We start from the raw sequence: 12,991 nt of genomic DNA on the forward strand, positions 1-12,991 counted from the left end.
CTGATAACTGTAGGGTTTGCTGATAACACTTAATAAGTTGAGACCTTTATGGAAGATTGCATTTTAATGAAAGACTCCTAAAGACAGAAGATTTACTACTCATAGAAATACAGCAACAGGGTTACTGTTTTGCCTCAGAGGAGACAGACCAATTTTCCTAAATCCTACTCTGCCTATTCTGCTTACTCACACTGTTAGATAATAGAGGGGGATAGGATTATGGAGGGCCTTGAGAATCCGTACCTGCTACTCTGGGAGTTTTAGAGTCAGGGAATGACACAATGTAAACGCACTGTGGCATACAATGTTACCTGTATGTGTTTTCTTTCTAAGTACCTGTATAGTGGGGACTTTCTCATGTTTCATTATGTTCTCCACATATTTGTTAAATGCATGTTAAATGAATGGAGGGCTTCTTAAATTATATTTTTGTGGATTTTATTCAGGTAAGGAATACTGTATCTATCATTCAACAAGTTTCAGCTTTCTGGCTAAATGACTTTTGTGCCAGTGATACCAGAGTCCTACAGCCATGTTCTTGCAGAGTTTGAATCTCTGGATCCATTACTGTCAGCCCTGCGGCTGGACTCCAGTCGTCTAAAGGTGAATTTATTAATCCTTGTATCAGTTTCATTTTCATGTACTCTTTGTTACTGTGCTCCTACCCTCTAGTTCCTTAACGTTTTATGGAATCTTGGGTTTTCTTACCTGTCCTAGTCATACTTTCCTGGCGAGAAAAAAAGAAAATAAACTTTTTATGTGAGGAATGTGAGCCCCTTTAAATTATCAGGCCCAGCCTGGGTGTGGTGGCTCACACCTGTATTTCCAACACTTTGGGAGGCTGAGGTAGGAGGATCGCTTGAGGCAAGGAGTTCAAGACCAGCCTGGCCAACATGGCAAAACTCTGTCTCTACTAAAAGTACAAAAATTAGCTGGGCAAGGTGGCATGTACCCGTAATCCTAGGTATTCGGGAGGCTAAGGCATGAGAATCACTTGAACTTGGGAGGTAGAGGTTGCAGTGAGCCGAGGTCATGCCACTGCATTGTAGCCTGGGCAAAAGAGTGAGACTCTGTCTCAAAAAAAAAAAAAAAATTGTCGGCCCAGAGAAGCATTGGAGTGAAACAGCGGTCTTTTATCACTGTTTTTTTTTTTTTTTTTTGAGACGGAGTCTCGCTCTGTCACCCAGGCTAGAGTGTAGTGGCACGATCTTGGCTCACTGTAAGCTCCGCCTCCTGGGTTCTCGCCATTCTCTTGCCTCAGCCTATCGAGTAACTGGAACTACAGGCACCCACCACCATGCCTGGCTAATTTTTTGTATTTTTAGTAGATACAGGGTTTCATCAGGTTAGCCAGGATGGTCTTGATCTCCTGACCTTGTGATCAGCCCGCCTTGGCCTCCCAAAGTGCTGGGATTACAGGTCTTATCACTCTTGTTTGAGCTAATTAATTACCTCTTGAAGCTACTTGCTATGTGAGCACTAGACTAACTGACACCAAGTAGTGATAAAATGCAGTATACCTTATAGTTCAAAAGTGTATAGCCAATCACTAATCAATGTTATTGCTGTAAGCCAATGAGAATTCCTGACAAACAGCCTCTTCTGAGAACTTGAGTTTCTTGTTTTCCAGAGCATTCACCAAGGCAACTTGGAAGTGTGTCCTAGGCTGCAGTCCTTAAACTTGGCCCAGATAAACTCGATGTTAATTTGGCCTCAACTTCTTCCTTTTAGGTTGACACTTTACGTAGAGGTATAATTTTCATAGCTCTTTCTTGATTTATTTTTTGAGCTATCTTTTGAATTCTAATTTACCATCCCTGGAAACCATGATACTGACTTGCTTCATTTTCCCGTTAGTGTTGCTGTCTTCTCTCAGAAGCTAATGTATTTGATTGAAAATAAAATGGTATATATGAGTATATCCCACAAAGACCAAGAGAAAACTGTCCCTTCACCCTCTGAAGGTTTGCTGAAAATCAACTAATACAAGTAAGATTAATAGGAAAAAAGGCATATAAAATCTTCTTTTCTTTTTTTTTTTTTTTCTTTTGAAACAGGTTCTCTTTGTTGCCTGTGCCTGAGTGCAATGGGGAGATCCTAGCTCACTGTAACCTCAAACTTCTGGGTTCAAGTAATCCTCCTGCCTCATCCTCCTGAGTACCTGGGACTAAACATACTCGACACCATGCCAGGCTAATTTTAAAAAAGTTTTTGTAGAGATAGGGTCTTGCTGTGTTGCCCAGGCTGGAGTACAGTGGTGAGACCATAGCTCATGATAGCATCTAACTCCTGGCCGCAAGCAATCCTGTGCCTTGGCCTTTGGCCTCCTCAAAGCACTGGGGTAACAGGAGTGAGCCACCATGCCTGGCTATATGTACCCTCTTTCATAGGGAAGTGGGGATATGGAGAATGTAGGTGATTGTTTTGAGTAGCAATAAATCATTAGGGAGAATGAATAGACCTAGCAAGTGGGAGGCAGACATGGGAAGGTGAGGGATGGAGCTGCATAGGAACAATCAGGTAAAATCCCCCGGATGAACTCTTGGAGCTGCCTTCAGAAGAATAAATGAAAAGTCTGTCTGGGCATGATGATCACTCCCAGTCTCTTCTCTAGTGGTTGATCTTTCCTGGTAATTTGATGAGATCCCTAGGGAAAGCATTTAGGACAATTGCATTTCTTTTGGAAGGAAGCTTTCTCTCTCTTTCTTTCTTTCTTTCTGTCTTTCTTTCCTTTCTTTCTTTCTTTTTTGAGATAGAATCTCACTCCCTTGCCCAGGCTGGAGTGCAGTGGCACGATCTTGGCTCACTGCAACCTCTACTTCCTGGGTTCAAGTGAGTCTTGTGCTGCAGCCTCCTGAGTAGCTGGGATTACAGGCACCTGCTGCCATGCCTGGCTAATTTTTGTATTTTCAGTAGAGACGGAGTTTCACCATGTTGGCCAGGCTCATCTCAAACTCCTGGCCTCAGACAATCCTCCTGTCTCCTCCCAAAGTGCTGGGATTGTACATGAGCCACTGAGCCTGTGCCTTTTGGAAAGAGGCTTTCTTGGTCAGATAAGGAAATTCCTATGGAGAGAGTCCCTCTCTGTGCTTGGTGGAGAGGTGGAAATGAGGCAAGGTTAAAGGGACTTTGATTTTGAGACAACTTCTGAGAACTGTCAGCATGTCAAAGCTCCATATTTTGGGGTATTGGTTGCTGAGCCCCAATAACCCCGTTACATTTTGAATAACATGAATCATTGCAGTTATACTACGGTCATTCCAAAACAGGGAGTCTGGTGTAACCCTCATTTTAGGGAGCAAAGCAAAAGTTAGTTCACTCTGGGCAGAATGTCGACCTAAGAGGAAGAAGCTGAGGCAAGTGCCCTGGCTTGGTGGTTCACACCTGTAATCCCAATAATTTAGGAGGCAGAAGTGGGAGGATTGCTTGAGCTCAGGAGTTTGAGACCAGCTTGGGCAACATGGCAAAATCTCATCTTTACAAAAAATACAAAAATTAGCTGGACATGGTGGTGGGCACCTGTGGTCCAGCTACTCAGAAGACTGAGTTGGGAGGATTGCTTGAGCCAGGGAGGTTAAGGCTACAGTGAGCTGTGATCGCTCCACTGCATTCCAGCTTGGGTGACACAGCAAGACCCTATCTCTTTTTTTTTTTTGGAGACGGAGTCTCGCTCTGTCGCCCAGGCTGGAGTGCAGTGGCCGGATCTCAGCTCACTGCAAGCTCCGCCTCCCGGGTTTCTGCCATTCTCCTGCCTCAGCCTCCGAGTAGCTGGGACTACAGGCGCCCGCCACCTCACCCAACTAGTTTTTTTTATTTTTTAGTAGAGACAGGGTTTCACCGTGTTAGCCAGGATGGTCTCGATCTCCTGACCTCGTGATCCGCCCATCTCGGCCTCCCAAAGTGCTGGAATTACAGGCTTGAGCCACCGCGCCCGGCCTGCAAGACCCTATCTCAAAAGGAATAAAAAAACCCAAAAAACAAAACAGAGACAAAGGCAAAAATAATATAAGCAGACAGTTTATTAGGGCCAAGCTTGAGGATTACAATGTGGGAACATAGATAAAAGTTGTTTTAAATATGCACTTTAATTAGCAGCAGTTACAAGTGGATTTTTTTTTTTTTTGAGATGGAGTTGTGCTCTGTTGCCCAGGATGGAGTACAGTGGCACCATCTCAGCTCTCTGCAAACTCTGCCTCCTGGTTTCAAGTGATTCTCGTGCCTCAGCCACCAGAGAGGCTAGGATTACAAGTGTGTACCACCATGCCTGGCTAATTTTTGAATTTTTAGATGGGGTTTTGCCATATTGGCCAGGCTGTTCTTGAACACCTGGCCTCAAGTAATACGCCCACCTCAGCCTCCCAACGTGCTGGGTGAATATTTTTTTGAAACGGATGGTGGGGCAAGGGGTGGTGCAGTCTTACTGTGTTGCCCAAGCTGGAGTACAGTGGCTATTCACAGTCATCATAGCTGAGTCATAGCACACTGCAGTGCACTGTAGCCTTGAACTGGCGTCAGGCAGTCTTCTTGCCTCAGCCTCTCAAGTAACTGGGACTACAGGCGTGCACCACACCGCATGGCCCGACTAATTTTTGTAAATTTCTTAGAGATAGGGTTTCATTATGTTGCTGTGGCTGGTCTCAAACTCCTGGGCTCAGGCAGTCCTTCAGCCTTGGCCTCCCAAAGTGCTGGAATTACAGGCATGAGCTACCGCACCAGGCCTTTTTTTTTGAAATGGAGTCTAGCTCTGTCTCCAGGCTGGAGTTCAGTGGCGCAATCTTGGCTCACTGCAACCTCCGTCTCCTGGGTTCAGGTGACTCTACTGCGTCAGCCTCCCAAGTAGCTGGGATTACAGGTGCACACTGCCACATCCAGCTAATTTTTGTATTTTTAGTAGAGATGGGGTTTCACCTTGTTGGCCAGGATGGTCTCGATCTCCTAACCTCGTGATCCTCCTACCTCGGCCTCACAAAGTGCTGAGATTACAGGCGTGAGCTGCTGTGCCTGGCCTGGTTTTCTTAAAAATAAAAAATTTTAAATTAGGGCTGGTGTCTTATTCTGTTGCTCAGGCTGGTCTCGAACTTCTGACCTCCCAAAGTGTTGGGATTATAGGCGTGAGCCACCTTGTCCAGCCCAAGTGGATGTTTAAAGGAAAAGGAGGCAGATTCTGAGTTGTTTACCAATAACATGTTAAAATAACAAAAACTATTGATTGGCTATACACTGTTCTTAGTATCACAGATTTCAGTGACATGAAGTTAACAGGCGAGACAGCTAGTCAGTGACAAAATGACTTTAAACAATTGTCCCCAGGCATGGGTGCCGAGAGTGGGGGCATGACTGATATATTCATTTCTGTCTGGACCTGCATACTTCACATAGTTCAAACTGCCCTGAGCTATTTTTCTTTTCTCAATAGCTATGTGTTTTGATTGTCCTTGGAATTCACAGAACTATGTACTTCCTTCAATCTCTGAGTTATTTTGATTAAACTCAGGAATGATGTGGTAAAAAACAAAGTTTCATAACCAGTACCAAAATAATTTCATTTTTATACTTTTGCTACTGCCCTAAAGGAAATACTAGCATCTGAGGAAAGGGAAAAATAGGAAGTGATAGACAAAATAATATGAGTAACAGTTTTGAGGCTTGACATCAGACATTTTTTCAGCTGCAAGTTACAGTATGGTGTAACATATTAATAGGAGCTTAAGTGGTAAAGATGTTTATAATCTCATAGGAGGTTAGTGTTCTGGGTTTAGTGTAGTGGCCCAATGATATAACTGGCTCCCATTTTTCCCCTTCTACCATTGTACATATGTTAGCTTTTAGTTGCATTTGCAATATGTGTCCTGTCTCCAGTCTTACTATTCTCATTAACATCTCAAGAAAGTGGGGGCAAAGGGCAAAGGCTTTCTACAGGCTCTGCCTCTTATCTGGAAAGGTAAAGCTTCCCTTCCTGAGAAGCCTTCAGCTGTGTTGGTCATATTAGCTAGAATTGAGTTACATGGCAACGCTTGGCAACTAGGGAACTGGGAAGGTGAATATTTAGGTTTTCCAACTTCTGTAGTGAAAAGCAGCAAAATTGAAGAGGATTGGGAATGTCTCTTAGTCAACCAACTAATAACTTTGCCACAGGGTATTGGGCACAGCATGGCCACTGCATTCTCTGATGGAGTCTCACCTACCCTAAGACTTGCGGATGTTTTGTGGTGTTTGTACAGATTAGAAGTGATGTAAATGAATGAATGTTTAACATGGTTGCTTTATCTTCTGGTAACTTCCTTGGTCTTCCATTGTTGTAGTTAGCATTAGAATGACCTAGCCAAATTACACAAAATATGAACAGTCTAACAGCCAGCTTTTGCCAAGGGAAAATTACTCACACGGTGGAGCCTATTCAGCCTTTGTGAGAATCATTTAGAAGTTTAAAAACAAAATGTTCTTTCTTCAGTATTTTTTACTATTCTAGAATTAGACAGTAAGTGTCATGTTGCGTCCATTTAGGCAGAGGGTAAAGTGAGGGAAGGAGCCTGATGCATAAATCCTCAGTATTTATTTTCAGTGGATAGTCTATTTGGTTAAGTAGCTGTGATCATCTTACACTTCTCTTTACATGTTTTTAGTGCACGAGCATAGCTGTGTCTCGGAAATGGTTGGCTTTGGGCAGTTCAGGAGGAGGACTCCATCTCATTCAGAAAGAAGGTTGGAAGCACAGGCTTTTTCTTTCACACAGGGTAAGATTAAGGACAGCTCTGTCGTATACCATTTGGAGTCTCTTTCATAAATGCAGATTTCTCCAATATAAATAATCATTTGGAATAAAAGAATGTAAAACTTCCCCTGGTGTGGTGGCTCACGCCTGTAATCCCAGCATTGTGGGAGGCCAAGGCGGGTGGATTACCTGAGGTCAGGAGTTGGAGACCAGCCTGGCCAACATGGTGAAACCCTGTGTCTGCTAAAAATACAAAAATTAGCTGGGCGTGTTGGTGGGCACCTGTAATCCCAGCTACTTGGGAGGTGGAGGCCGGAGAATTGCTTGAACCCAGAAAGTGGAGGTTGCAGTCAGCCGAGATTGCATCATTGCACCCCAGCCTGGGCAACAGAGCGAGACTCTGTCTCAAAAAAAAAAAAAAAAAAAAAAAAAATGTAAAACTTGAGATTTAAAAAATATTTTTTCTTTTGTGCTCTAGGAAGGTGCAATTTCTCAAGTTGCCTGTTGTTTACATGATGATGATTATGTTGCTGTAGCTACCAGGTAAGAATCTGTTCTTTTTTTTTTTTTTGAGACGGAGTCTTGCTCTGTCGCCCGGGCTGGAGTGCAGTGGCCAGATCTCAGCTCACTGCAAGCTCCGCCTCCTGGGTTCCCGCCATTCTCCTGCCTCAGCCTCCAGAGTAGCTGGGACTACAGGCGCCCGCCACCTCGCCCGGCTAGTTTTTTGTATTTTTAGTAGAGACGGGGTTTCACCGTGTTAGCCAGGATGGTCTCGATCTCCTGACCTCGTGATCCGCCCGTCTCGGCCTCCCAAAGTGCTGGGATTACAGGCTTGAGCCACCGCGCCCGGCCAAGAATCTGTTCTAAAACTGTCTGTCCTTTTTCAAATGCATTTCAATTTGACACATTTAATTATTTTATTTAATGTGTTTGTTAGGGTAACCAACCATCCTGGTTTGCCTAGGATTGTCCTAGTTTTAACGCTGAAGTTCCTGTGTCTCGGGAAATCTCTCAGTACCCAGCAGATGAGAACGGACAGCTGGTCATCCGAGTGTTTGTAGAAAATGCTAATTTGAGGTTACAACATTTCAAAGGTCTTAAAAGAGAAAGGGAACAGAGATAATTTAGATCATTTAACTTCTCCTATTAAACTGGTTTGGTGACTAAAACAAGGAAATTAATATCTTGACTTTTTATAATACTTCCTCTTTTCTGAAGAGTAAGAGTTGCATATGTATTTAATATAGTTGATACTGTGATGCAATTAAATTGTACCTTGTTCATCATTGCCAAAAGTTTGCCTCTGTGACTGAATTCTTGCAGTCAAGGTCTTGTAGTTGTTTGGGAATTAAATCAAGAGCGTCGTGGGAAACCAGAACAAATTTATGTGTCTTCAGAACACAAAGGCCGAAGAGTCACGGCTGTCTGTTGGGATACAGCTATTCTTAGAGTTTTTGTAGGTGATCATACCGGGAAGGTTTCTGCCATCAAACTCAGTACTTCTAAACAAGCAAAGGTGAGAAGCAGTCCCATTCTTTGTGTATGTAGTAAGATACAAGGTGTTGTCTTATAAAACTTCCAATTAAAGGTTGTGATTTTTATCTACTGTATTTCTTGGGAGACTAATCCAGAGTCCAGACTTGGAGATTTTGAGGAGACCTGTTTTTATATAGTACATATATGGTAGCCTGTTATAGCTCAATGCTGTTACAGAATGGCTTTTGTGAGCTAACCTCAGTACTTTGCACATTTTCTATTGCAGTTCTTCCTGATTCACCTGCATGGCTCATTTAAAGCATTCTTTAGTATAAGGCTATTAAGAAAGAAAAGAAATCTATTTATTATTGGTGTGAATAAAATGACAGACATAGAAATGACACCAATTGCTCAGGCTCCTGGTCTTCTCCGCTTCTTATGTAGAAGAAACTCATAGGTCTAGGAATATTTTTTTATCAGGATGGATATAATTTATTTTGAATGGAATCTTGAAGACACCTTCGGGCTTTGCTCTGCTCTGCAGGTTCTCAGGCTTCCTGCTGCAGTTATTTCTGAGTAGAAGGGTTGACTCAGTTTACCCTAACAGAATGCTCCAGTCTGTCATTAAGACAGAGTAGACCAGCTTCTCATTGGCCTGCTCCTCCAAGGCCATTACAGCAGAAGTAGAGGGATTTGTCTTGCATTGGCTTATTTCTGTTTAGGATCCTGGCAGAAAAGAAGGGCTCTAACTACTATTGGCTAAATTAATTTTATTTTATATTTTATTTTGTTTTATTTTGAGACAGGTTCTTGCTCTGTCACTCAGGCTGAAGTACAGTGGTGAGATCATGGTTCACTGCACTCTTGATCGCCCAGACTGAAACAGTCCTCCCACCCCAAACCTCCTGAGTAGCTGGGACTACTGGCATGCACCACCACGCCTGGCTAATTTTTAAACATTTTTTGTAGGGACAGGGTTTTGCCATGTTGCCCAGGCTGGTCTCGAACTTCTGGGCTCAAGCGATCCACTCACCTTGCCCTCCCAAAGTGTTGGGATTACTGGCATGAGCCACTGCACCTGGCTATTGGCTCAATTACTTTGTTTTAATGAACACATCAGAATATTTTTCTGGTTTTTGCCATCATGACCTATCAAAGTTATCAATTGATTCTTAATATATTTTGGATCTAAAATATAGAAACTCTATACATAGTAAACGTACTTTGTCTTTTTCTCAAAGGGAGAAGTACTATCTACAGGTGAAAAATTCTCTCACATACTCCAGAACTTTAGTTAGTTAGAGACAAGTTCTTCCTCTGTTGCCCAGGCTGGAATATAGTAGCACAATCAAAGCTCACTGCAGCCTCAAGCTCCTAGGCTCAAGCAATCCTTCTGCCTCAGCTTCCCGGATAGCTGGGATTATAGATCTGTGCTACCACGCCTGACTAACAAGTTCTAAAGCTTGCTTCATCTTTTTCATTCTAACCTGTAAGATTAGATGATCACAAACATTAAGAATTCCCTTCTGCAGTTAATGTACCATATTATTTAATACAACTTTTAAGTGAGTGAAACTTTGATATCCTTACAAGCAAATTAAATTTTGGCTTATTTGAAAATTTTATTTTGCTATTCAAGTTATTTTCATTTACAAGGTAAAGAGGAAGAGATCACATGTGTATGTTATGATTAAATAAACTTTATTTCTTTCTCACATTCCTTTTAGGCAGCTGCTGCTTTTGTGATGTTTCCTGTTCAGACCATAACAACAGTTGACTCCTGTGTTGTACAGTTAGATTATTTGGATGGAAGGCTACTTATATCTTCACTAACTCGATCCTTCTTGTGTGACACTGAGAGGTATATTGACCATCCATTAGTCATCAGAAATGCAGACTTTTAGAAATGGGAGGAACTTAGAAGTTATCTACCCCAAGCCCCATCAATCAGTTATACAGATTTTTTTTCTTTTCTTTTCTTTTCTTTTTTGTTTTTTTGAGACAGGGTCTCACTCTGTCACTCAGGCTGAAGTGCATTGGTGTGATCATGGCTCACTGCAGCCTTGACCTCCCCAGCTCAAGCGATCCTCCTACCTCAGCCTCTCAAGTAGCTGGGTCTACAGGCACATGCCACCATGCCCTGCTAATTTTTTGTATTTTGTTCAGAGACTGGGTTTTGTCATGTTACCCAGGCAGGTCTTGAACTCCTGGGCTCAAGCGATCTTCCTGCCTCAGCCTCTCAAAGTGCTTGGATTACAGGCAAGAACCACTGCCCTTGGCTATTACAGATGTTACGAAATCAGTTGTATGCAAGCTGATGTTAGAGAGCAGAGAGGAGGTAGAGGAGTCTAAGACAGTCCAGTGGGTGACTAAGACAAGTATTCCGTGAGCCCGTTGCTGGTGAGGTGTATTCTAAGTGCCATGAGAGACGGCCAAAGGTCTGTTTTTATATGGGGAAGCAGGAAGGCTTCTTTGAGTTTTGTTGTTTTCAAGATTTGTTTTATTTTAATAGAATTTTACTAAAGGGTAAAATTGGATGAAGAATAAGAGCTTTACGAAGATAAGTATTTCAGCAAAATCTCAAGGGTAGATAGAGCCAGAGGTCCAATGAGTGGCAAAGGAGTGCATTAGAGGTAGCTGTGAAATACCAGAGCAGAATAGCAGACAGCTGGAAATGAATATTATGCATCACTGTGCCAAAGTTCTCAGCCACTCTCACTGCAAGGAAATTTTCACTGGCCATTCTTTTTTTCACTGGACCTGGCAGTTATCATATTTCTCAGGACCATCTCCTTTTAAAAATTTGTCATGGAGAGTTTTGAGCCTACACAAAAGAAGGGAGAATTGTGTAATCAACCCCCGTGTACCTGTTTCATAACTAAAGTTGGATGACAATAGCCTAGAACCTCTTGTAAAAATAACATGTTTAGATGTGCTTACTTTCTGTTAACTAGAATTCAGTTTTTGGGGACATGGATAGTATAATAAAATATATACTTATGTTAAAAAATCTTTTTGTTTCAACCTGTTTTCCCTCCCAAAAAACAGTATATATATATATTTTTAAAAGCTAGGCCTCCTAGTGACTAGCCAAAGTGATAGATATGACTTTGCTTCATGTAAATTTAGTGTTAAGGATTAACTAAGGTAGCATATGTGAAAATACTCAACTTTGGGCCTGTGACATATTGTTTGAAAAATAATAGAAAGATTAATGAGGATACAAATGATAATGAATTGATTGCATTTTTCACTCAGCAAACATTTATTATATTCCTCCAGATCCTTAGCACCGTATTAGGTACCATAAAATATATAAAATAAGGAAGAAATATACTTTATTTCCCAAATAAGGAATGTAAGTAATAAAACCACTACTTGCTGTACTGCTCTGTATACATTTCAAAGCACTCTTACACCAATGTTCTTAAAGTAAAGCAAATGTTATATTTTATTCATAAAACAAGTAACTACAGAAGTAGTTATTGAATTATCAGAGGTTATCTAGTAAATTCATGCTAGAGAGTGTACTAGATCACTCTTCAATAAAAGAGATTGAGTTTATGGAACTCGACAATGTATTGAGTGCTTTCTGTAGGCCTGACACTGTGCTACACACTGGGAATCCAACCAAAGAGGAACAAGAAGTGTCCTTTGCCCTAAAAAGTCATGATTTGCTGTTTAAATAGACATAATTGCCATATATCATGTCATAAGTGCTATGAAAGCAAAGCATAGGAAGCATGTAATTCCATATATGGGAATCAGGGAAAGTTTCTGAGGAGGAATGATGGAATCATGGAGAGTAAGTAACAAGAGTTTTTAGGAAGAGACATCTCCCTCATCATTATCACCTTCCATGTTCCCAGGCAGTGTACTAAGCTCTTTTATATATCTAACTCATGTAATCCTAAGGGAGCAGAATACTCCAAGGTGCAGAGTTTCAGAAGGACCTGGGTTTTTGAGGAAAAAGTAAGTTTATTGGGTGTTTGTGGTGAGGAAGTGACTTGGAGACATGGTTAGAGAACTAGATTAGTAGCTTCCATAGAGTGTCCAAAGAACGTTTGACAAAGTGACTTTAGAAGCAATTAGTAGGGTTCAAGGATGTACGGAATAGTTCGGTAGCATTCACCTTTTAGATTTGAAAGGGGCCTTTACATTAATTCTGAGCCTCTTATTCTGTGGCTAATAAACTAAGTACTAATATGAAATGATTTGCTTCCTGTCACAGAAATAGCTAATGGCAAACCAGAGCCAGAACCCTATCTTGATCTTTCCATTCTATTGGTTTTTTCAGTATATTGCTAATATGAATGAAGGAGAAGGCATTGTGAGTGGAGTTATTATGCCCATGCTGATTTGTAGTGCCATTGTTTTTGCCTTTTTTTAATAAGTAAATCTGCTTTCTCTTCCTTTCTGGATGTTAGAGAAAAGTTTTGGAAAATTGGAAACAAGGAAAGAGATGGAGAATACGGAGCTTGTTTCTTTCCTGGAAGATGTTCTGGGGGCCAGCAACCTCTGATATATTGTGCTCGCCCAGGCTCTAGGATGTGGGAAGTGAACTTTGATGGAGAAGTTATAAGTACACATCAGTTCAAGAAACTCCTCTCGTTGCCACCTCTCCCTGTGATTACTCTAAGGTAATGATTTGTATGGCTTGTTAGGATTGTTTGAAGAGCTTATATATAGAGGTTGGGTGAAAATCTCTGGTATTCTGTAAGTGTTAAAGATTTTATTATACCTGGCCAGGCGCGGTGGCACACGCCTGTAATCCCAGCACTTTGGGAGGCCGAGGCCGGTGGA

General features: G+C 41.7%; 1 protein-coding gene across 10 annotated transcripts in view; it reads left to right on the forward strand.

The window, feature by feature from the left end:
• HPS5 (HPS5 biogenesis of lysosomal organelles complex 2 subunit 2) overlaps nucleotides 1–12,991 on the forward strand; it is a 46,389-nt gene that overhangs the window by 3,951 nt on the left and 29,447 nt on the right. For 4 of the 10 annotated variants that reach the window (XM_033207083.1, XM_033207082.1, XM_033207080.1 and 1 more), the window contains exons 2-7: nucleotides 447–603; nucleotides 6,624–6,734; nucleotides 7,191–7,255; nucleotides 8,036–8,228; nucleotides 9,916–10,049; nucleotides 12,616–12,828. In XM_033207083.1, coding sequence (XP_033062974.1) covers nucleotides 496–603; nucleotides 6,624–6,734; nucleotides 7,191–7,255; nucleotides 8,036–8,228; nucleotides 9,916–10,049; nucleotides 12,616–12,828 — 824 coding nt within the window. In that variant the 5' untranslated portion in view covers nucleotides 447–495. Of the gene's footprint in view, nucleotides 1–446; nucleotides 604–1,630; nucleotides 1,751–6,623; nucleotides 6,735–7,190; nucleotides 7,256–8,035; nucleotides 8,229–9,915; nucleotides 10,050–12,615; nucleotides 12,829–12,991 lie in introns of all 10 variants that reach the window. The other 6 variants (XM_033207089.1, XM_033207088.1, XM_033207087.1 and 3 more) reach the window with 4 other exon arrangements.

Source organism: Trachypithecus francoisi, unplaced genomic scaffold (genome assembly GCF_009764315.1).
Source record: "Trachypithecus francoisi isolate TF-2019V2 unplaced genomic scaffold, Tfra_2.0 Lachesis_group8, whole genome shotgun sequence".
Lineage (NCBI taxonomy): Eukaryota > Metazoa > Chordata > Mammalia > Primates > Cercopithecidae > Trachypithecus > Trachypithecus francoisi.